We start from the raw sequence: 24,860 nt of genomic DNA, 5'->3' as shown, positions 1-24,860 counted from the left end.
AAGCTGCCGTCTTCTGACATAAGCAGGCCTCTGAAGCAGTACAGGTTGAAATACGGATGTCTCCGTGTTTGCCTCCGCCATCAGAGGTGTCTTTCTCACTCAGCACACATAGCAGGTGACATCTAGGTCGGCCTGCAACATCTCTGGAGGCACTTGACATGGCATAAAGGGAACCAGGGGGAAAATGTCATTTAACTTTATGGACTGCAAAAGCAAAGCGTTCTGCAGGGGGAGAAGAGCAGGCTAAACAGATTGGTTTCATTCTGAGGTAAGCCCGTCGCCTAAGCTGCGAGTCCCTATGGCACAGAGCAGACTCTAGACCTTATTAAACTAGTATTGCCAGACAGAGATATGCACATCCATGCACACAATGTGACATGTGCCTGAAAACTACAAACACCCACATACACATACTGTCCCGTGCATTTTTCCCACCCTCCCAGAGGTTTACCAAAACGTGCGTTTTAACTCTTGCAAACACACAGACCAGGAGAATACATGCGTCTGATCTTTCCTCACCAGAGGAGGTAATGGAGTACTCATAAGGTCTTCTTACCTCCTCCACATTTTGCATCCACAACAAAGCAGAAAAATGCGAAACCACTCAGGCTCTGCTCTGTTTTGGTCTGCCATGTTGTCCAAAAGATAATTAGCATTCTAATCGTTGGCTCCTTCCCATCACGGTTGTTTAGCTAACCAGCTAGCTATCGCCCCACAGCTTCTATATGTCTACAGCTGATAGCTCACACACACACACACACACAGGTGTGGGAATAAGGAAAACACACACCCAATACCTAATGAATCCTTTTCGCAATTTCAAACTTCTTTGAGAGTTCAAATTAAAATAACCTTTCATTGGCAAACATGCTTGCGGGGAGCTGGAGCGAAGAATAAACAAGAAAGGAAACAGGCTCCATTGAAATATTCATCAGGCCTTCATCATTTATGCAGGAGATTAGCTCCTCCTCAACACTCTCTTGTATTCACATGGCCTTCTTCGGACCAGACCGTCACGCTGCAGTACTAACTGCACATCACATCACTAACTAAATAACTACCTGAGATGGATTATTGCTCAGAAGAAAGTCTCCCAAAGCCTCGAGATTTATTTCTAATCAAACAAGACAACCAGGAAGAGTTTGCTCAGCGCGACCGTAATGACAGAGCAGCACTATTTAATCAGCCGGTTTGGTTTAGGTGTGTGTACAGCATGAGCCAAGCTCCACGAAGTAATTGCCAGGGATATTACCATTTATGGGACATTTGCATTTTTACTCAGCAACAATTTTTAAGCAAATAAGCACCATAAAATGAAATATGGGTGGATAAACTGTCTTTTTAAAACCACAGCTACAAACTGGCAAATTTAGTCTGTAAGATGGTGGATGTTCATTCGACCCTGGAATGGAACAAATGATGTGTGCTTCAGTTCTTGGATGAGAGCATTAGGAACCACGGCACAGTTTTAGTTAAGAAATTACTCATTTGAATTTTTCTTTTCCTTTCGCAACATATGAAAACACCATCCGGTTTTTTTCCATTTAGTAAAAGCAGATCCTGTACAATAATGATGCATTTTAAGGAAAGAAGCTTAATGCCTCTGTGAGGTATTTTATCATGCGCTGCTGTAATTTACAGGGCATTTTGACACCAACACAGGGGAAAGACTAAATTGAATTAAATAAATAAAGAAAATAATAACGCAATTAAAACAAGAGAAATAAAAGCAGATGAGGAGCTCTTTGTATCTAAGGTATGTCTCTGATGTTGCATTTATTTCATTTTTCTTTCTGGTTAGATCTCTTTTAGTGAGTCTGGAGTTTTGCTGAGAATGTTAAAAAAAACAAAAAACTGTCCTGCCACAGAAATATTTCTCAGTTTATGTTGAGATTCTCACAGGTGTTGAACCAGCTGCTGTTGTAATGGAGGGCAGTGCAGCACCACCTTTAGCAGTGACCTAAATATGATGTATTCAGTCTACACAAATTTACAAGAAATGAACAACAATTACAGATTGAACTTCTAAAAAGGCAGAATTTGCAACAGAGCAATTGCAAAGATATCAATTAGACGGTACAAGTGCACCTCGGACGCATAAAAAAATTAAACTGACTGCGTGGATCCCGAAGCAAACATTGTTGCTTTAAAGTAAGAAAAAAAATGTGTTGACAGACAAAAAAAGAAAACCATGAAAAACACAAGTGGCTAATTCGATTTTCTTTTACATTTGGCTTTGTTATGATTAATTAGATGTTAATCGTATGTGGGAAGGGGGGGGGCGTGGAAAGGCAGGGATTAGTGGCTACGCATTAAACTTGTAGAAAGGCAGATGAGAAAAAAGTAAAACAGGTCTTTGACCCAATGTGCACCTGTGCAGCGCTGCTGTCAGCGATTTGCTTGTTAAAGGTGAAAACTAATTTGTTGTTGTAACTTGAGCTGCGTCGATAGTTTCTTGCAATAAGGAGACAAGAACTTGTGCGTAACCAACTTCATGTAACACAGTGGAAAAATGCGGTCAAAGTACATTGCTGGGATGCAATTCATTACCAGTACTAGGAGCCATCTAATAGGATTAATAACAGTTGCTGTAAATGTGGACATAATAAAATAGTCATACAGGTCAGATAATTCAGTTTGTCACAACACATCGCAGGTTGAGTTGGGTGTGACAGGCAGGTCGTGACACTGGCGCAGCACTAATGATGTGCATCTCCCAACCTGCAAAACGTTAGGCCGACGTCTGTATTGACTGAGCATTGTCTACCGCAACAAATCTGCAGATGCTGCAGACTAATTGTGCGCACTGTGGATATATGGTGCGACCACAGTTTATTTTTACTAGAAGATAACAGCTTGTTTGGTCTCACTACAGGGAGGCGCTCCCCTCATATTCTGTGATCTGTCACCTATCCTCTCTCAGCGTGACAGCAGGGTCACCACGCTCGCATATAACCACCCACTCTCACACACACACAGGAGCCCACCCACTCGTTTCAGCCCCAACTGTCCGCCACTAAAATAGCTGATGCAGAATAATGAGCTCCTGACACCCAAAATGATATCGATAACACTTGGAGAAATGGCAACGGTGCTGCTAAAAAGACACAGCAGTTAGCGGGGGAGTGAGAAGATGAGGAGAGAGCAGGGGAGGGAAGACTGGAAAGATGAGGGCTATTAGCTGCCAACACAATATAACTACCACTTAGCCTAACTAGCAGGCAGAGAGGCAAACTGCCAAATGACTTCTTGGCAGTTTGTTGCGTTCTGCCGACATGTGGATGCTTGTTTTGGGCACAATTTTTTACTTTAATCCGCTCTTAACGAACGAGGGACATTGTCCGTAACACGTTCTGTCAAATAGAGGATGTGCATCTGTGAGGGGTGCTAATAGAATTAGTCTAAATATCCCAGTTCATTTGCTTTTTCAGAAAATTGAGCCTTTCAGTAAATTTGCACTTTTGGCGTAACAGAGTACTGTTACAGTGCCTCACAACTTCCCCATAAGTGGACTGAAAATCTGTTGTACTGTATTGTATTTCTGTTCATTGTGGATTTACCACCAACTACCTTTTAGTGACACGATTCTATATGGAGCAATAAAGAGATGAACTTAAAAATTCTCTAAGAGCACAGTCTGCATCTTTTTACCAACACAAAGTGCATTTTAAACTCTATTTTTAAGACTAAAAGACACAGCCTTCTACTTACACGAGACATCTAATCGTAGGAACTGCACCTTAAATTCTCCTCCTGCTCGAGGTTTTAATGAAAAGACAAATATTGTTTCTTTGATGATGTTTACCTGCTACTGATTAGAAGGACAGCCACACGTCCACCTGCCAACTAAGATTTGATTACTGCTGTGACTTTACACTTAGCTGGCTGACCTTTCAGAGGGAATAATACGTTCATGCTCTCAATAAGATGAGAGGAGCGACGGCTGGACGGAGAGCGCCGACTATATGAGGCGATCCCTGCAAACCTCCACCGTCACTGGAAACTACTGCAAAAGCAGCAGCCTGCTACGACGAGGAAAATGGGAAAAAAGAAATCGGACGTATGACTTCTGGAGGGCGAGATGCAAAGCAGCGTTAAGCAGGCAACAATGTTGTACTGAGAAATACAAATAGGGGGAAGGAAATTATTATTTACATAACAAAGACTGAGGCAGCAGACTCGGCTTTCAAAATGTCACAGTGGAGGTAAGAAAATGAATGTGCACCAGCAGGTCAAATGTAACTTAGTAAATCAATGAGGGTGGTATTTGCTGGCTGGACTCTGAGTGCTTCGACTTTATAGGTGGATGCAGACCTCCACCTGGTGTCGGCTATTAGGCACTGCACTCAAGTCCTTCATCTTCAGGATAGAGGGAAGGATGAGGATCTGCTATGAGATTACAAATAAGGAGTTATACAGAGAGAGAGGTCGTGTGAATACCTGTTTTTGCTGGTGCTGGCAGTAGGGGCAATGTCTGGGGTCAGGACATACAGGCTGTTGTTCTTAGGCAGGTGTAAACTTCTTAGCGCCGTCTGTTCACACACGCAGAGACACACACACGCCTTCAAAAAAAAGTTCTGTTGGCCGTACATGACTCACAGCTGTCGAGGCAACGTGTTCATTACAGAGTTAAAACACGACTGAGCCGAAAGACTCAAAATCTCGTTGCTTACTCGGAGCTTCTGCGCTAGAAAGTATAGATTATAGTAAAACTAAAGAGCTGATTGTTGGGTAGGTAACAGGTGTTAAAATGCTGTGATATATCGTGAAATGTGCCCTGGCTAAAACTTTTCAACATGAATATGACATTTTAAAAGAAAACTGTCAAAACGCAATGAAAAATTCTCCATAAAGAAAAAACAGGTGGAGGAGACTTTTTTTTTTGCCTGATCAGCGCTTTTCTTTATATTTGGAGCTTTTTCCACTTTGGATAAATTACAAAAGGTTTTTTTTTTCTTTTTCACTCACACTATCGGACACTTCCCCGCTCTTCCATCCCTTCAGCTGCATTTTGGACACTGGCACAGCAAGCTCTGTCTCGAGGATTTGTTTCATTTCACCTGTGAGTTGAATGAGACAACAAGTCGACATATGAGACATATATGAGATAAGAGCTCACCGCGTTAACACTGCCTGGAGAGAAAAAGCGCTGCAAGCTGCTTCAGCTGATCAGGCTGAGGTTCAGCAACGTTATGTACCAAAGAAATTTGGTCAGCCGACTACCTGAATGTGCTGAATGAACAGATTTTCCCAATCATTCAGTTTTTATCATCTTCCCTGCTGGCCCGAGCATGTTCCAAGATGATAATAACAGGGTTCACAGGTTCATAGAACATGAGACTTCACTTTCACACATGGACTGGCCACCAGAGTTCAGTCCTTAATCCCATCAAAAACCTTTAAGATGTGCTGGAGAAGACTTTACACAGCAATTTGACACTTTTTTTTTTATAATTATCAATACAAGATCTTGGATAATAATGCAACTCCAGACAGAAATTAATTAAGTTTACAAAAACAATGGCATGGAAAATATGGACCAAAATCAAAGTTGAAGCATCATTTTAGACTTTTATTTTATGCCAGGCAACAAATGTTGCATAAACGTTAGAATCTTTGTCAAATTCATCTCTTAAATGGCATACTTCAGTCTACACTTCCATGTATTTTCCCACCTTTTCTACTTCCTTATTCTACTGTAGCTCTACTGCTATCAAATGTTTCATTTCTACGAGCTTCGACAGACATTAACCTCATGGATTCATTTGCACATTTTAGTTTGAAGCCAAACAGAAAAAGGATAATCTTATAACTTGAGAGTTGTGCAAAAGGAAGCAAAAATCAATAATCTAACACGAACAGAGGCTTAAAACAGAAATAGACTTTTAAAATATTAATACTAATTATATTTTGTAATAGTTGACTGTAATTCTGTGATTATGCGAACCCTATTACAAACAGACAACCAGGGCAAAGGAAAATACTGAAAAAGGTCACGTAAAACACTGAGAAAGTGAACATATCCCGTTTGGATGGCTGCGTGTGTGAGATGCTCACCGACTGTGCTGCCCTCCTCCACCACCAGCTCCACAGTGCGCTGCCGGTACTCCACCCTGAAGTTGAGCATCCGCGGCTGGCGCTCTACGATGTGTCGAGAGGAGGGGTTGATGGGGCAAAAAGCCGACGCCGAGGATGACGGAGGAGAGGAGGATGAAGATGATGAAGAGGGCGGAGGAGCGGTACCTCCGGCTGCTGCATCGGCTGCTTCTGAGTGGCTGGGGGGTCCGTACATTGTGGACTGGCTCGCCTCACTGGAAAAGTCACTGTAAAGAGATGAAAAGATTGCTGACGTTGCGAGAGACTAATAGTGGAATGTTTATAGGAGCAATCTTTATAAAAGCACGTTTCGTTGAAGATCATTGCAACATAAAGTAGCAAAAAATACCAGAAACACAAACAATGCTATCAGAAATAAACACAATTTCTCTCCTAATCTCACAATATCTGCTTACTCTCACATGCTTTTTTTTTTTCTCTCATCATATGACCCAAGTTCCACACAACACAGTAAATTCCGTCTTTATTCTCTCAACCACAGACAAAGTGCCCCTTTTTCCTCAAAGTGTAAACAGGGAACGTCATCCAAGAACAGAGTGCGAGACTCATAGCTTTCATCGAAGGCGGCGTTTCATTTATCCCACAATATTGACGAGGTCGCAGTCCTGAGGCGTGCGTTGGCCACCACCGAATAACCACAAACAGGGTGGAGCAACAGGGTGGGAAGAGAGCCCAACTGTATGGGAGCGCCATACAGTTCACCATCAGACACTTCATATTGTTTAAAAAGTTCCATTTTCCCTAAAAATCAGAAGTGATGGATGAATTAAACACGAGTGGGGCTTACGAACGTTTCAGGTCCTCACAAGGGATATTTTCAATGGAGGCATGAAAGATTTTATGGCCATAAAAAATGCTGATAAATCAACATCGATCTATTCTGGGAAAAGTCAAAATTCGAGACCACATTATGAAAAGTGGATGGCTGTAAAAAATAAATAAAAAAATCTGATCTTTGGGATCAGAAATCTGGAAAATTTGGCACAAAATATAACCATTTCTAAAGTGAACCGGACTGACAACTTTCAAGTCATCAAAGCATTGTGAGGTGATAGCAGCTCAGAGATGATATATGAATGAAATACATGACAACTTAGAAAAAAATGTATGATTCCAAAAAAAAGAACAATGTGAGAGACTTTGCCAAGAGGATTCTTGTAATTCTTGACAGAATCGGAGCAGAAAACACACATCAGCTTGGCTGAGTTGTCATGTGCCAAAGAAGACAACTTTTGAGCCTTTTCACCTACGGACCACATCAGAGAAAGATTTTTTTCCAGTTCATTTTCCGACAACAAAGCTTATTCTAATTCTCAAAATGCCTCGTGAAGAGGACACAGAAGAGGGGGAATGCTTTTTCAGCAGGAGTGTTGGCGGACCTTCCAACTGGCCCCTGCTCAGGTCACGCCATCAGTCTGTTTACTGGGCAGTCGGCCCCTCATACCAATGCCAGCCACTTAGTAAATGCGCTGGCTTCTGGCGACACTGCCAGCCAGCTTCCATTCATGGCGATCTCTGCCCTCAAGAGACACCAGCAATATTCTCATGACCCAAGGACCTAAAACACAGTGCAACACATGCACACACGCGTGTACACAAAAGAAACAATTTAACAGAAAGTCTGCAGTAGGGCAGAGTTTAGATTAGCGTATCGCATTCATGAGTGTGTCAACTAACTGTTGGGAGGAAAGTGAAGAGTGTAAAGAATGTTAAAAAAAAGCTCAATTTTTGGCCAAAAGTTGCCTTGCAGTTGCAGTCTTTTACATCAACCCCCCCTACTATCAGCAGAATTGAGACCATAACAGAAGAGATGCTTTCCAGGTCAGTAGCCCCCATGTTAGCAATATTTGTTGCCATAAATACAGATGGATGAGTGGAAATACTTGACATTTTCATCAAGGAAGTAGGTGATACAGAAACGGTTTTCCTATCACCTCTGTGCATTTGAAAATGTATAAATAAGTGTGACAAAATGTGCCTAATCTGCATTGTGAATGTTTTTCATGCCGCCATGTCGTTCTCTCTTACACTTTTCCACAAGTTGGTCCTCGCATGACAAAAAGACAACACATGGTACTTAGATTTGTTGCTGAATTCAGGTAAATAGTCATTACCTTTGTAAGATCCCATTCTCCTGTGGTATGACACCATTTATGGCTGCCTGTAATGAAAGAAGAAGTTAGTTCCGTAACACAACGTAATGCCATCAATGAGTTCACCTGGAGCATCTACTAAATCTCTGCCAGTAAAATCTGTGCCTTCTCTGGAATCCTTTAAGTTCAAGAAAATCACTGCAAGCTTGACAAATGTACATGCTAGCTCGTCAATCATCTGTCATTCAACTAACAGAACAAAAGCTACTCAACCCCAGCATCAACCTTCAATACACAAATGATGATTTCAAACATTACCCTAAATAGTCTGATCAACATTGTGCCGCCACACTCAGTGGGTCTACATGATGAGATTAACTCGGTTATACCTATAGTTGGGTTATGATCCTTATCTGAGGGTAATTATCCTTTGTTGTGTATCGAATCACTGGCACAAAGCATGCAATACCACGGTAGATAAGTGGCGCTGTACCCATTTCAACTATCGCTAACAGAGCCACTTCCTGTTGACGCCGTCACCAACAACAACAAAACTAAGGCATTCGAGAAAGATGGCGAACGAAGGGCAAGATGAAGCTACGTCCCTCTACATTTGTGATGAGCTGATTATGGCACAAATGCGATGCACACGGCGCAATTCTCCATCGCGTTGTTAGTTTCTTTCTGACGGAGGCAACAACAACAGTAATATCGTCTCCTTCGGCTTCTGGGTGAAGGTCGCGGGAAAAAATCTTGAGGTCCCGGGTCTTAATTCGATCGCAAGTAACCCGATCCGATTCAATTTCTTGTCGGATTAAGCTTGTTACATGAGCTGAATAACTCAGTCTTATTGTAATTTAGCCATTAATCCGATCCGATTGCCCGCATGTAACCGCACTGAATGGCATCTTACCCTGAAAAAAAGCCCTTTTGGTCTGTGGTGTTTTTGAATTGTTTTGGTTTTGTTCTTTTTTTTTTGTGAACAGGGCTCATTGTGCACATACTGGCTGATTTCCAGAAGACATAGTTTGTTGGACACAATGAGGCAGCAAATTTGTTATTTTTGATACCGAAACGCTGCACGTGTGAGATGAGACCTCAAGAGTGCCACATTTGCTGGCTGAAAGTTTCCAAACAAACTATGTGAAAATGTGGAATATTCAAGGAGGGTGAGTGATCTGAACAAAGGACAAATGTAACCAGTGTCAGCTTTGCAGTGAGCTTTTGTTTCCAAGGACAATTGATTGGATTCCTCTTGAACACTCACTATTCTACACTGCACAACAAACAAGCCCATGTTCGGTGGCATGTGCCCCTATTATAGGGTCTTAAATCAAAACAGACTCACAGCACATAAATAGACCCTTTTTAAAAAAAAAGGCTCTTTATGTTCGTGTTGCCAGTCCCATTTAGGAGGAATCTTTAAGCAGAAACTCAATATGTTGTTCAACACTACATCTCATCAGTGCAGAGATATGTAAGGATGCCAGGGTTTACAAATGACATGTGTATGGGATGCAGCTGCACCTCCTCAATCTCCACCATGTTGCACAATCATGATAAATATTGTGGCCCAGGAGGGACAAACCAAAACCTTGGCTCTGAAGTGAGCTTTACGCACAATTGGAAGGCGAGTTGAGGATATTCAGTTGCACGCAATCTGCAATTGCACATCCAGATGCCATTAAACTCTACGCACTGGGCCTAAGAGGAAATGTTTAAGAGACTTTAAGGATGCATTGAAATTGATGACATGAGCACAACATGTTCCCACTGCTGACCGTTAATGTTGCATCTAGTAATTATTTCTTGGTTTGACCGATGCCTGTTTGCACTGAAACAGTGTCACAAAGAGCGGTTGCTGTTACCGTTGTCTGGAAACGACACTTCTTACTTTGGTTTGCGTCTGGCTTTTTAATAACTACTGTGTTTGTTTTTGTCCATTTATTTACTTACAAACATCCTTGCGCTTCTGATTTTGGTGATGAGTGGTTCAGTGTGAGATATCGTGCCTCCTGTCACTACCCTCGCTTACTCAGACATTTGAATGGAGCAAAGCAATTGCTTGTGTCTTTAAAACAAATAACGTTCATTTTCTTCTGCAGTCCAAAAGGCATTTAGCTTTTAAAGGCAACAATATGCTGCTCTACCGTACAAACATGTTAAAGTACAGGCAGCGTGTAGTTAACCTGAAGTTAAAGACAAATTACATCAATTTTATGTCTTAAAACTCTTTTGTAGAGTAAAATAAAATAAAAAAAAAAGCCTCCCTTACATTCAATAAAGAGCTGGAAAGCTGAAGTAAAAAGTTTATGCTTTGTAACTCATCTGAGAAAAGCAGATGCATTCACCTTAGATACACTTCAGGAAATACAACTTTACAGTGACACGGGAAGGTAAAATAATGATTAAAGAAAACTTTAATCAGGTTGCAACAGCTGCTATAAAAGTCAGGTGTTGGTGTACAGACAGAGTGGCGTGTCCAACAGTACATTTCACCACTAAATTCAAACCAGACAGGTTACGTAAAAAAATGGACATGTGGAGGTAAGCTATGACTACTAGAAAAAGAGACTGAAGAACATGAAATAGACATTGTGTGTCGTGACAAATGAAAACAGTGTCTGAACACAGCGACGATATGACCGCTATGGAGAGTTCTAGAAGATGATTGCCTTGTCCTGGGCAAGTTCTCTGGAGTCTTCACAGTTTCTGTGGTGGATATTTTTTACATCAAGCCTGCCTCTGCTCTTATTAAATAAAACACTGGTGTATCTATTGGTTAAAGACCATCCCCTGTAAATCAGATCTGTCACAAAGTAACCGGGTAATTTAAACTTTATCTGCTACACTGAACAATCTCCGGAGGAAAATGCTGCTGTGCATTTTAAGAGAAAGTATCCAAACATAACAACACATCCTCACCCGTCATGCTCAAGCACCCACAAGAAAATCTACTTTTACAAAAACTCCACCAACTGCAGAGAAACTGCAAGTCATCAGGTTTACAGCTGCAGCGAGTCCAGTCCCTTCTTTCTGTCCTGCTGCTGCCTGCTTTGAGCCCCTGCCAGTATTAATCTATTTATAGACTGACCCCTTACAATATGCACTTCGCTCAAAGGGGCACATCGTTAATTAATGCAAACCTGACGGGACTTATTCTTTCACAGTGTCTCTGGCACACTACCACACCTCCTGGGACAAATACTATCTCATTGTGACCTTCCTGCTGAGATGAGGTCTGCTTATCAGAAACACCAGTTCAAATGAGGACAGGATCTGGCCCTTACAAAATTGCACTGTTTGCTTCTGGATGTCAACTGCCCCTCTTGTACTTACACTTTAAATGGACAAAGACTGTGTATCCAAGAGCAAAGCCTGCAGATAATGAACTTACCACCAAATCCCAGTTATTGAGTTCTAACAGAGTGATAGCCTCCGCAATGTTGTCAATTCCTGTGCAAGCCTGTGAGAAGACAGAAAAAATGCATTACAAGAGAGAAATGTGCATTGTGTGAGATTCTACTTCAGCAACATGGAGCATTTAGCTTCACTGTTACATGGGGAAAAAATATTATTTTTCAGAGGGTCAACAGAGGTCAGTTTTTCCCCTCAAATTCTGCTTTTACACACCTTGTGAGGAGAGAGGTCAAATTAAGTGCAGGTTCATGAAAACAAATTATGGACTAGAAGCAGTGTGCAGAAGTTTTCAACTGCTGAAATTAAACCTGGGAGACCTGTAGCTTGCATAACAGGTGAAACAAAGTGTGTTCTTCATTCTATTAAAGGATTAAAATACAGAAAAGTAGATCAGGGTGCACCAACTGCAACTGTATCCACTTATAACTCCCAGAGCCAAAAGCATCTTGTCCTTTTTTTGGACTGATCCCTCTGACTAACATAATTAAAACACATTTGCAGAAGTAATTTCAAAGTAATACATAACCAACATGACAACAAATTGAGGTTTTGGTGTATCAACCTATAAAAAAGCTGGTATGCCTCATGTAAAAGTAAGAGGACCCAGAATAACCCTCATAATTCTAGTACCATGAGCTGGCTTTGGAAATCATCATGAAAGTGTCGATGTCAAACGTTAAATCTGGCTGAAATCCCAACAAAACTAGTTAAAAGGAGGAAAGCACAGGGTTGATCTCCACCACGTAGAATATTGATGTTTCAGCAGCATATGCGATGCTGTAGAAACACTGCAGGACATGTGATCTCAAGTCAGGCAAACTAATTGAAAAGCATTTACTGTTTACTGGAACATCCGAATGGTTCTTTTCCATGACAAGTCTGACTAATACAATATTCTTTATTGAGATTTAAGATTTATTAGACACAATAGTTTTTGGGGTTTTTTCTGAGAGTGAAGGTTGGGCCATAAATTGAAACCCATGATTAGTTGGAGACATCTTGGCTTCGAAAGGGATCATATTAAATCTCAGTGATTGTAACTGTAACCACAACATGAGGTGACATGGCTAATATAATTCAAACCAGCCCCGCACACAGCTCTCTCTGACATGTGCACAGCCTGATCTCAATGTCGTTTGAACAGAAGTACAAAAACACAATGAGTCCCTGACTTTAGTCTGACATATTAACCATTGTCTAATGGCTTGCTTACAATAAATAAACCTGTATATTTTTTTTCCACATCTCAATACATACTACTTTCTTTCTTTTTTTTTTTTTAAATACAGCAATGTCAGTCCTTGGTGTGTTAGTAGTGGAACTACACTACGGGTTATGGCTGTTGTCAGAGATAAAGTGAGCTTGTTCATTTGTAACACAAAGGATACATAAACAAACGGGAGGTTGGGTGTTAAGTATGCTATTATCTGTTACACGACATGCTAAACCCTGCCCCCCTCCCAAACTTGGAGGAGATTACTCACAAGATTGTAATACCAACTGTGCAAAAACAGTAGCCGATGAGGGTGTAACAGCTTACTGTATGTAAACAAGTTGACAGTCGTTATGAGAGCCGTAGCTCTGCTTTTCGTTGAGTAGTTGCTTCACCAAGCAAACAAACGGAATGCCTGCCCCAAGTACACATTACCCAATCGTTTGGATCCATTGCTGTGAGAAACTGTTATGCAGGCAGCGGACTTTCGGTTAATAATTGTGTTCGACCAGTTAGCGAGCTGTCAGTTTGTTAGCTCGGTGTGCTAACCATGGAGAGCTGAGCTCGGGTCTGCTGTTTACGACGGAGTGTGTACTGCTGTTGACAGCAGCCCAAGTTGCCTCAGAAACAGCAGACAAAATACCACCAAGTGAACAAAAATACAGGGGACATTCAAAAGGGACAGACCTGAAAGTCGGCCAGAATCATTTCTCTATCCATGCTGCTTTCGCCGCTTTCGGAGGCCATGGCAATGACTGGCTAAAAGCAATTCCTCTTCACTGGCTGTCGTCGCTTTTTTTCGCCTCACAGAAGGACACCGACTATAAAGAAAACTCTTTGCTGTGAGGAGGCGGCGGGTGAAATGTTGGCAAACCTGAAATATCTAAGTGAATCGGGATTAAACCGCTTGAGACACACAAAGTTCAGTAAAGTAACGTTGCAGTCTCCAGTTATCTCATATCATTATTCCAAGCTAGCCCATTGCTTTACGACTGACGTAAAGTGAACCCGGATGTCGTAAGATAGCGAAGCGTTGGACCTTAAATCTAAAAGCGGATCACTTCTTTTCGGAGTGGCTGGCTGACTCTGGTCTGGTTCGGACCTGTATTCTTTTCCTATTGTTATCACTGTGAAGACGTTAACACCATGAATAAATTATGAAACAACAGCCTGTGGGTTTAGGCGTCTAGACCCTTTAGAAACTATACGTTAATCATAAATGCTTAACAGATGGACCAAAACAACCATAAACCACGCATTCATTTATGTTACTCATGTAAAGCATCTATACAAAAATATTCATACACTCCATTGTAAGCAGGCTTGCTACAATAATCCAGTAGGAGTATGTTAAAAGCAGGCCTACATTAGTAGAGGCAGCAAAGTAAAAGTGCTAGCAGGTCCCTATCAATAATAAATTATCATACATTAGAACATTTATACTAAAGCATGCAGCATGTTTCTGTTGGAGCTGCCAGAGGTAGAAACGGTTTCAACTGATTTACACAGACATACAGTCTTATGTTCACAAGGGGATCAAATAAATCTGAGGAGGCTCAATTGGAGAAGAAAGAAGGAAAACAAATTGGATCAGTTTTTCAGTTTTAAGGACTCTTTCTCAAATCTTTGATTCTTGGTGAAATATTGGCCCATTTCTAAATACTGTTAGAGGTGGACAATGCTCAACGCGGAGCTGTCAAGGAGTCACATCTGAAATAATGTCTTGCATCACAAAAGCTTGTTATGCTAGGTATCAATTGTATAAAATCGTCATTTCAATAGATAGTGGGATAAACAAAAGAATTCTAATGTTTCACTTTGAACTGTAATAAAATGGATGTAAAAGGTAAGTTAGCTTTAAAGGTTACTAAAACTAAGTGTAAGTAGAGAAAAAACTAAAAACTGCAGATTTGTTGATCTGTTGTATTTCCTGGGCATCTTGTAAATGTTTTTGCATAATTTTGCACATTAGAACTGTCCCTTTTTTATCTTTTAGGGTCACATGATGCCTCATTTGAACTGAATCATCTATCTATCTATCTATCTATCTATCTATCTAAATACACATACATACACACGTATATATATATACGTTTGTATATACGATAAGGAGGGATGAGGGGGTATCCCGACCACTGTTAGACCATATTTTCAAGATATCAATATGTTCACTTGTCTTCAAGTCTGTACTTTAGTCAGTGTAGTCTACATAGCTCCTTAGAATTTATAGCTTGTGTAATACTCTATAAACCATGAACTCACATACTTTCAGCACTTGGGCTCTATATGAAATATATAATTTTCCACACAATCATTCAATTCCAACATTGTGATTAAAAAAAACCTAACCATTTAAAATTGGAGGTAAGAGGCAGAGACCTACAGGACATACTTACTCCATCTTGTGGCCTCCATTAAGCCAGATTTGTGCCCACAATGTCCTTTTCAGCCCACGTCATGGATCAACGGTATTTCGTGCCCCCTTACAGTCATATTTGGTCTCTTATTAGTTATTTTACTTCTCTTTGTGATCATTTGGTTGACTCCTCAATCACAGAGACTCTTGGGCCCCTTTGTCCCCTGGTTCATGCGTACCCCAGCTCTAAGTAACTTGATTTCTTTCAGAGCGATGTCCACTAAAAGAAAATCAATTCACATTTTAAAAGAAAAAATGCCTGTCGACACTAGAGGGCGACACGTGGACGGGAAACTGAAAGATGTACGCAGGCGATGGAGGAGTATAAAAGAAAACATCTGTCTTTCTTTGTTACCGACAGAGCTGACGAAGGATGAGGCAGCCTATAGAAGACGCTCGTTATGCCTCAGCGGTGCCGCGCGCTCTCTGAAATAAACCCATCATATCATATGATCAAATCCGGGCACCTGTATCATCGCCGTGTTGTGAGAGCAATGTGTCTTCCACTGCTCTGTAAAGACACGTCACGCCTGTAATTTTTTGCTCCATCCAATCACGTCATCTTATCTTATTTTGGTAAGAATTTCAAAAATGCTTTTAAGCGTTTTGTTTGTGCTTCGCTGTTATACCGCAACGGGCAATAACGCGGCTTCCGACAGCTCGGCGCACAGATGAGATGCGCCTTCTGAGAGCCGGTGATTGTGATTGTGTTTGAGCTGGACATTTTCTATCCTCGGATCATTTCTGCCAAACACATTCAGTCGGACAATTCAGCCGCGGGTGCGCGTGGAGGATCGTCTGCACTATGAATCAGTACATTTTGGAAGATTAAAGCAGGCTCGTTGCGACTGAACCGATCTCCGAGCAGCTATTATATCTCTCAGCTCTCCATCGATGCCATTATACGAGGACGACTCCTGAATGTAGAAACACAATGTTTTGAAAATGAGCGGGAAGTGGCTGTGAATGACATCACATGTTAAGCGGCGTTATAACGTCTTTTTCTTTTTCTTTTTTCTTCTTCTTTTGTATCGGTAAATTAAATGGTTGACATTATTTTTGTTACATATTGAGATTTTTGGCGACAGGAGAGAAACGCGGGCACCCCAAACCACCAACATGGAGGAGGACTTTCGTTCAAATCTCATTTAAAGTAAGTTTTTATGTTTTGTTTTCGTCATGCTTGCGTATTGTTTGTTTGTTTGTTTGTTTTTGAGCTTAGATATTAATGTTGCACAGTGAAGCTTTGATTCGTACCGCTATTATAGCTGCATATAGCTCACGTTCCAGGTAAAAGGAAAACATTCAGACATATTATAATTAGCCCGTGTGCACCATCACTAATACATATGTCCTAAAAGACACAAGGAAAGAGACTTACAAAATGCAACATGATTCAGGTCCTGACCCAAAAAAATAGCATGAAATAATGATATTTTTTCTAACACGAGCTTCAATGCCACACATGGATGAGAACATTAGTGCTCAATATCTCAGAGACTAAATGTTTATGAGCTGCACCGCAGCCATGCTCACCCACGAAATCTCAAGCCGATGTGCAAGTGAAACAATGTGAATTTGGACCTTTGCCACGAGCTTAAGGTACATTTGCGCGTTATTGATTTATTGGTCATTCTCTCAGCTTGCCTGTGGTTTGAGGGTAAAGTGCGTTTCATAGGGTGCGAAATGCACTTCTGCGCGTTTTTTTTTGGGCCGAACTGGGCACGAGGGAAAATGATGAATCGATCACAATGTTTATTTTGGATTATTGTAGAAAAAGAAAAGCAAATCAACGAGCAGTGGAAGAAAGGAAAAAAAAAGAAACAAAGAGAGGAGGAAAGAGAGAAATAAAGAAACAGAATTATCTTAGATAGTTCTAAAATGAAATTGTGTATTTAGCATAAATCCCCAAATCGTTTTCACTAGTCTGATGCATTAAAAAGGGGTTTAATAATTCACACTCAGTGAAGGTAAAGGCCCAAGCATGACTGGTGCAAGTATGAGAGGGAGGTGCCTGACGGCCATTTCACAAAAGGCACTCCACCACAGTGAATATTCCATCTCCTTCAAAGCCATTTGCTCAGCTGCTTGTTTGGTACATTTTTTATTTTTGTTTTATTTTTATTTTTGTTGTAGTTGTTTTTTTTTTCACTAGAATGACTGGGACAGATGAGCTCTGCAAAGCCTCAGCCAGGGGAGAACGAGATAAAGTGGTGTTTTTGCTGCAACATGGAGCTAATGTCAGTGGATTTAACACATTCAACAGGACTGCACTCCAGGTTGGTCTGTGAAGCTTTTTCAGATTCGAGTTCAAGTTCGTTTTTTTTTTTTGGCCAAATGTGTTCCACTTATTCTTGCTTTTTCTGGTTGCTAGTGCTGGATTTCCTTCTTTTAGAGAGCCTGTGTTTTCTCGAAGAAGCTAGGAGGTCTTATAATGCTTATTTTTTTGGTTTTCAGGCTGTGTTCAGCATTTTTATTCGAATTGCCTGCTTTTTTAACGAATTCTCCAAATAAATCTAGGCGTTTTAAAACAAAACATTTCTGCCTGGTGGACATGAGGCTGAGCTTTGCTTATCTGACTCTGAATCTAAAAAGAAAAAAAAATGAAAACGTGCTAAACAGTCTATCAAATAGAAAGAAAATGATAGTTTTGTTGTAATGAGTTATTTCATGCAAATATACAGTAATGGTGTAGATTAATATGAGAAACAATGGGGTTATTTTTTGTTGTTGTTGTATGATTTGTCCCAAAGCTTGTAACTTTGTTAAAGAAAATATTCTCAATTCGAATTATGAGGATATGATGAAGAATAAACATTATTCGAGTTTATGTGATAAACATAAAGATAAAAAAGTGATTAAAAAAGAGCAAATTAACAGTTTTTAACTGCTGTGGTAACGAGGAAGTTGAGTCCCGGTATAGAAAATGAACAGGCAGCAGCTTGAATGTTGCACGGGCTGTGGAAGCCATACATGACAAAGACTTTTTCAACTCTCGATTATTCCATGACTATTTTTTCAAGTCTAAGGGAACGCACACTTATCAAACACGAGAATGAAGCCCATCCATAATGCTGTGGAGCTGGGGGTGGAAACAAGGCTGCGCCTGCACCAGCTCCTCTTTGTGTTCTAAGTGCTGGAAAAAGCCTTAGCCTGTGATAAACAGAAAGATTTTTCATTTTCAATTTTTTTTTTTTTTTTGTCGTTTCCAGCGTTTACTTTAAATAGCTGTAACGAGTTAGATTTTCAGCAAAGCGCACCAGAGACCCTTATGGAAGGCTGCTGTGGCGCGCCCAGTTCCACAGAGCTCCCAGTGAGGGGGGGGGGGGGGGGGGGGGGAGGGGGTAACACCTCAGCCCTGACAATTCATACAACAGTTTTGAAATTACTTTTCAAGTCAAAGAAACAAAGAGAGTTTCAGAGTGAAACTCGGGTCTACCCGCAATTTGTAATACCGACATACTTCGAGATGCGAAAAGCAGAAATTAGTCCTGTTCTTGTACTAAAGCTGTAGCTTAAAGAGACTATGTTCCCCTGAAAGACCTGAAAGGTGTGCTAAACGTTTAAATGATATCATTTCGAGTTTTTTTTAGAGTGCAGTTAAAGCCGAAGAGGCCACTCTGTTGCACTGATAGGTCCGTTAAAATTACAAGTAGTAGCAGAGTGCTGTTAATGATAACGTTAGACTTTCACCGCAAGGGAGCCATTTTGGTTTGTTGTCGCTACGCAACAGTGTCACGATATGCTGTGAGACTGAGCTGACTAGCTTAAGTGTTTAGGCAATTTGCTCTAATAGAAGTCTATAAAACGAAAGGTGTTTGTAGTTATTTGCAGTTTAGCAGTAGCCTCAGAAGCAGTTTGTATGGTTCGGCTCGCAGGTCACGGCTTGACCTCCAGGCCTCCTCCAACCTGCTGTTTGTTACATTTAACGGTGGAGCTGCTTCGTCGTTTTCGTTCACATCGTCTCTATCCTTGTTTCTTTTTTTCATTTTACTTTTTGTCGTTTTGTTTTGTTTCCCAGGTGGCGATGTTAGGGGCCAGCGAACTCATAAAGGTTCTCCTAGAAGCGGGGGCAGACCCAAACCTGCCCGACCCGGCCTTGAACCTCACTGTGACTCACGACGCCGCGCGCGAGGGGTTCGTGGAATCTGTGCGCGCGCTGATGGACCACGGCGCGGACGCGAACCTGGTGGATCTGAAAGGTAACCTGCCGCTACACCTGGCCGCGAGAGAGGGACACCTGCAGGTGGTGAAGCTGCTGCTACCGCGCACCAGCAGCCCGCGAGCGGCCAACGGCCTGGGATTCACCGCCTGCCAGCTCGCTCGCGACTTCAACAGGGTGGAAACTGCCGAATACATTGAGGAGTATTTGGGCTCCGGTAAGTGTTGTATTTCAAATGTAAAGTGTTTTTTTGCTGATTTTATTTGACCCTTTTCCACACTTAATGTTCTCCGACTAATACGCCTTGAAGCCTGGTGTTTCGATAAATGTTTATCGAGAGACCTGCAACTTCCCAACGCCAAAAAAAAAAGAGGCAAAAACCGCTGGTCTGCATAGCCGCAAAACAATTGTATTAATAGCTGGCAATAATTTTTCATTTAGCAGCTTTGCCCAAGGAGTGCGCAAACATTAGTGCGACGAAGCCACTTTCCAAAAGGACAGAAAGAAAGAGCGGTGCTGACAATTGGCTGCTCTGCCAATCTGAAAAATAAAATGTATTGTTTTTTTTTTTGTGTGTGTGTGTGTGTGTTTTTTTTTTAATACGAAACGAAAATACTGCCGATAGAGGTGCCGTTACAGCTTTTCTCCTCGCCTAAGGCCACAGATGTGGCTTCGTGTGGGAGAAAAAGCAGCCTGCATGGTTTAAAGGTGTGAGTCCAAGAAGAAAACAACGACAAAACACAACATATTTGTACTAAGTGGCTGAGGGTGGCTGCGTTGTAGCAAATGCTACACCAGTGCATAGCCTAACAAATGGTTAAGTTTCTACACGACGACTGACTTCAGTGCGCTCTGATAAGTATCCTAAAGCATATTATTCTATAGCCAAAATAAAGTTTTTTTTGTCTTTTATCTTGTCTCAATGGCTTGTTCAGACTAATATGAAAAGAAGTGGGGGAGGAACAATGCAAGTGATGAGGAGACTTAGGTTAGTGATTCCACTGGTAATAGCAGTTTAATGATTTACCAGCTGCTGATGTGCTGGAAACGACAAACAGGGCCTGAAGTCCCAACATGGCTGCGACTGCCTTCTCCACAAAGGTCGCTTTGCCAGAAAGCAGAAGCAGCCGCCTTGCTGCTTGTTTATCTTCCTTCGACTGAAGAACGAACCAAAGCCTGATGAAAGTGAAAGTGACTGCGGTCTGCTCACTTGATATCCAGGCTAAGCTTTTGTGTGTCTCCGCGCGTGTCTGCTGTTTTTTTTTTGTTTTTGTAGCAACAAAACTCGGTGGAGATTTGCACAGTTGTGTTACATGTAGAGTGTAACGCCACGGTGAGTGTCTGGGTGGCCTGTTAATAACGACAGCTTGTGTGGTTTTACCTCAGATGAACCAGTGAACGTGTTGCTGCCCTGGACTGGAACGCGTCATGCGTCCAGTATTAGGACAACGTGGGTGTAAATACTAGTGATTAAAATAAAAAAACAAGTTTAATGTCTGTAGGCCCATTTGTATATATTTGAACAATCAGTTGGATTGGTTTGATTGCCAGTTTATTCGCTGCAGTGTCTTCAGCAGGGAGGATGAAGATGACACCCGTCAGAGTGCAAATGCTCGCAGGGCATGAATGGACACGCACTCATCGGGACTGATAAACAGGTTCATCACAGTTACACATTTTAACCCGGGAGTGCCATTCAGACAGCAAGCTTATCCGCGACCTGACCGATCTTATTCTGAACTGGATCAGACCCGTTTGATGAAGACCCGAAAGTTCGAGAAATGCCATGAAGGCATCCCGAGTGTTCATCGATCATCGTTCATTCTTCTCACTTACCTACGTGATTGTAATTAATTTTTTTGTTTGTTTTCTTTATAAAAAGGCTGCGTAATGACATAAAAAACCAGGCTAACTGCGCTGAATCCACGGGCCTAAGGTGGAAGCTCTCGTGGTTTCCCAAAAATGTGCCACTTTTGCACAGCAAAATGCTCATGTTAAAGTTTATGATACAAAATGAACACATTCATAGTTCAGTTGGTGTGATGCTTCCACCTCTGCAGCTTCACGCATCTGTCAGGGCTGGAGTGGTGAAACACAGCAGCCTGAACACATACCATCAATGCGCACAGAGAGGGGATCGAATATTTAGAATCGGACGAATGAGAACAGCTGAAAGTGCTGTAGGCCTCATTTCCAGTTTTACTTACGCCTGCCCTCACGTCATCCTACAGCCATTTATTCTTCTGGGAGGCTCGAGGAGACCGAGTATGGTTGCGACACTTTTTACCTCAGAAACTTACCGATTTTTTAAAACTATAATTCTCACATTTTTATCTAAAATACCCACATTTGTTTACTACAAATTACACCTATTTAAGACCCTGCTCGAATATCACAGACCTTGTGTTTTAATGTTAAATACATGGTGTTCCTTTGTTTCCTTGGTTGTAAATTAAGCAAAAACAGAAGCCACACCTTAGAATATGCTTTAAAAGATTGTTAGAATAAAAGAACAATCCAGAACAATGTATGTCACTGTGACTGACCTTAACTCAACATGGCTTTCCCAGGAGGATGTGTGTGTGTGTGTGTTAACAGTCTACGATAACACATTTTGGTATATGAGTGCCCACAGATGCTGCTGTAACCTACACTGGGCCCATCACTGGATCCCTGGTCTCTAAACTTCTGCAGTGACTTGCATGATCTGCTCAGAGGAACATGGCAGATGCCACTGATCTGACCGACTTGCCCTTCTTTGAAACCTCATCAGATGCTTTGACATCAGCAGGCACAGCCCTCTCAGTCGTTCTTTTCCACTGCCTATGCTTAAAAATGAATAAAACTCAAGAAACATTGTTAGTTTTCTGTAAGGGGATGGCTGTGACACTTTTAAGATGCATGGTACAACCCACCCCAGCCCTGTCAGCAGTTTTTGCACAGCAGTTTGAAATTAGCAGGGGGAAATGCATCACATTCTGCCTCACCAGCAGTTTAAATTACTGTAAGTTATATGATTTTATTTATAAGTACTATGTGTTGGCCAAAAATATTACTTTCTTACCTCAAAATCTATTTTTACTCAATAAAATCTGCATGCATCTGTTTCCAGGCTTGACAACCACCTTTTTGAGTTAAAGCAGAGAGTGGTCAAACGCTGAAATGATCTGACTCCTTTCTCATCCCTGATTGGTAGAATTGGTGGTGTTGCAACTCTCCCCACGTGACATATCATATACCCGGCCTCCCCTGCGCGTCAATTGAGGTGGAGCCGGGGTCATTTTTTTGTTAGAAAACGTCATTTAAAACGTGTTTGTGTTTATTTATCTGTGTTAAAGAGGCTTCTGTGCGATCCTGGAGGGAAGGAGGTGGGCATGCCGTATTTAATTAACAAGAAAGGAAGAAGAGAATAAAGAAAGGAAGAAACAATAAAAGGGGAGGAGCCCTTAAAAGGCCTTCAGTCCCGGGAGTCATCTACAGTGACTCAGCTTTGTGTTTGGATTGGCTGGATAATGCGGAGGCTGAGCGATAGCGCCACCGGCGAGCGACTGTGTTCCGAGGCTTTCAGACACAACCAACGCAGCTCAATAAATTCTAACAACTGACGCCTCGCTGTTAGAACGGATTGTCATTTTTTTCTCGGAGTTCACATTATCATTTCATTCGAATGATGGCGCATTCTTCTCTTGTATTCTTATGGATGTGGGATATATATCTATCTATATATATAGATATATATCCATTATATAATATACCTGTTTTATTGCACGTTTTGCAGAAGGATAACTTTGTGCCACAAACTAATTCCTTTTCTCTCTCTCTCTCTCTCTCTCTACAGACTAGGGAAGTGGAAGATAAAGACGAGGATTTGGAGTTTGTTTTGAACTCTTCGACTGAAACCTTGTTATGCTTCTGCACTTCTGTGTGAGTCTTATTTACGCGTCAACTTTTCAATAATTCCAAAGGAAAAAGAAAAAAAGAAAAAAGATGACAGTAACTGGGTTAGAACACACACTGCGGCTAATTTTCAACCCCTGTAAATTCTACTACACAAATTGTACTACAGAACACAGCAAGACGCAGCTTATACCGTCTTTGCAAAGCTGCAAATTGTCTTCACTGATTTCAGTTTTCAGAGAGAAGTTTGTTTATCATAAAGCGCCTACCTTGCAGTGACCTTAAATGGAACTCATTTGCATTCATGCGTTTCGGATTTTTTTTTTTCTCACACCGTTTGATAACCACTGCAGACTACACACCCAGTAATTAACATGAGGTGACATTTGACATTTAGAGGGCCCAGTTGCAAACGGGGCAGCAGGTTATTGTGCTGACCCAAAAGCAGAATAGAAACATGCAGGTGGTTTTAGGACCGAGGCTGTTTCATTGACATTTAAAATCTGTAATGCTCAACACTTTGTGTCAAAGTGACTCCGTTTTCTTTTTCAATTTGATCTTTCAAGATCATATGAATTTGGTCTCGGTATGATAGTGTTGCACCTGAAACAAAGTCCATTTTCCAGTAGTCTGATGGGTGCAATCTGAAAACTGAAATGTGAAAGGCAACACTGCAAAGACTGCAGTGTCCAAGATATTTCTACAGGTTCAAAGAGGCATTAACACGTGTTATTCTTTCTAAGGACGACGCATATCATTTATAGGTTTCTTGTCTGTTCTGGTCCACCTAATTGAAAAGAAATAACCCACAATATGTTAAATGAACGAACCAATTCTTTGTTCCCCCGCTGCTTGTTTAGTAGGGATGCAAAAAACAGATGAATAAATACAATTTTTTGCTAAAACAATGCATCATGTGGACTGCATGACTAAATAAAAGTACTAATAAATTCCTTAATTTTTCCACAGACTAGTGTCATCTGATTCTATTACAGTAATTCACACACACACACACACACACACACGAGTCATTTCAGGTATCTTTTTGTTTTCGATGAGAGCAAGCTGTGGTTTTTGGATACTTTACCGACCTTTACGCTTTATTTGAGCGCTTTGGTACAGACGAAGATGTCTCAAAGAAAAGCGGTGATAAATTCAGAATAATGTCCCAGGCTGACACGACCCTCAGTTCTATTTTCCAAAATGATCACCCTGTTCTGGGTTGAAGGGGGCTTGAGCCTGTCCCAGTTGTCATCAAGCAAGAGGTGAAGCACACATTTACAATCTGTCTCTAAATGATATAAGCCACCTATTTTGACCTTTTGTCCTGATGGTAAAACAAATGCAACAGTTACAAAAGGGCTACAGAACTGAGGCAGATCCTTTTGCTTTGAAGGGAAAGTTTAGAAATGTGCAGATGGTTCCTAGTGAATCGAGTGAACCCTGCCAACAGTTCTCCAGTGATTAGGCGATGGGACTGAGAAAGGGGAGATGAGGAGGTCTGAAAAAGTTACCAGATGAGCTTTGAATCTTATGTGCTGG

General features: G+C 41.3%; 2 protein-coding genes across 2 annotated transcripts in view; one reads left to right on the top strand and one right to left on the bottom strand.

Annotated features, from left to right (window-relative positions):
- Window positions 1-13,836, bottom strand: part of faf1 (Fas (TNFRSF6) associated factor 1) — a 55,312-nt gene extending 41,476 nt beyond the window's left edge. Inside the window, exons 1-6 of the mRNA XM_072389558.1 lie at window positions 13,531-13,836; window positions 11,608-11,676; window positions 8,232-8,278; window positions 6,058-6,323; window positions 4,969-5,060; window positions 4,441-4,532 (exon numbers count right to left, since the gene is read on the bottom strand). Coding sequence (XP_072245659.1) covers window positions 4,441-4,532; window positions 4,969-5,060; window positions 6,058-6,323; window positions 8,232-8,278; window positions 11,608-11,676; window positions 13,531-13,590 — 626 coding nt within the window. The 5' untranslated portion in view covers window positions 13,591-13,836. The remainder of the gene's footprint in view (window positions 1-4,440; window positions 4,533-4,968; window positions 5,061-6,057; window positions 6,324-8,231; window positions 8,279-11,607; window positions 11,677-13,530) is intronic.
- Window positions 13,837-16,347: 2,511 nt separating this feature from the next.
- On the top strand, window positions 16,348-23,489 carry cdkn2c (cyclin-dependent kinase inhibitor 2C (p18, inhibits CDK4)). Its single transcript, XM_072389556.1, has 4 exons — window positions 16,348-16,412; window positions 17,415-17,538; window positions 19,281-19,638; window positions 23,260-23,489. Exons 2-4 carry the CDS (start codon window positions 17,416-17,418, stop codon window positions 23,262-23,264), a joined length of 486 nt encoding a protein of 161 aa, XP_072245657.1. The 5' UTR covers window positions 16,348-16,412; window position 17,415; the 3' UTR covers window positions 23,265-23,489.
- Window positions 23,490-24,860: the final 1,371 nt, after the last annotated feature.

This window comes from Leuresthes tenuis, unplaced genomic scaffold (assembly GCF_036924035.1).
Source record: "Leuresthes tenuis unplaced genomic scaffold, fLeuTen1.0.hap1 SCAF_7, whole genome shotgun sequence".
Taxonomy (NCBI): Eukaryota; Metazoa; Chordata; class Actinopteri; order Atheriniformes; family Atherinopsidae; genus Leuresthes; species Leuresthes tenuis.
This window is presented reverse-complemented; position numbering and strand designations above follow the sequence as displayed.

Excerpts from the sequence above, each read along its gene's own strand:
- cdkn2c (XM_072389556.1), top strand. The coding sequence starts at position 17,416 with ATGACTGGGACAGATGAGCTCTGCAAAGCCTCAGCCAGGGGAGAACGA. Across the intron at positions 17,539-19,280 it reads TCAACAGGACTGCACTCCAG|GTGGCGATGTTAGGGGCCAG; the intron begins GTTGGTCTGTGA and ends TTTGTTTCCCAG.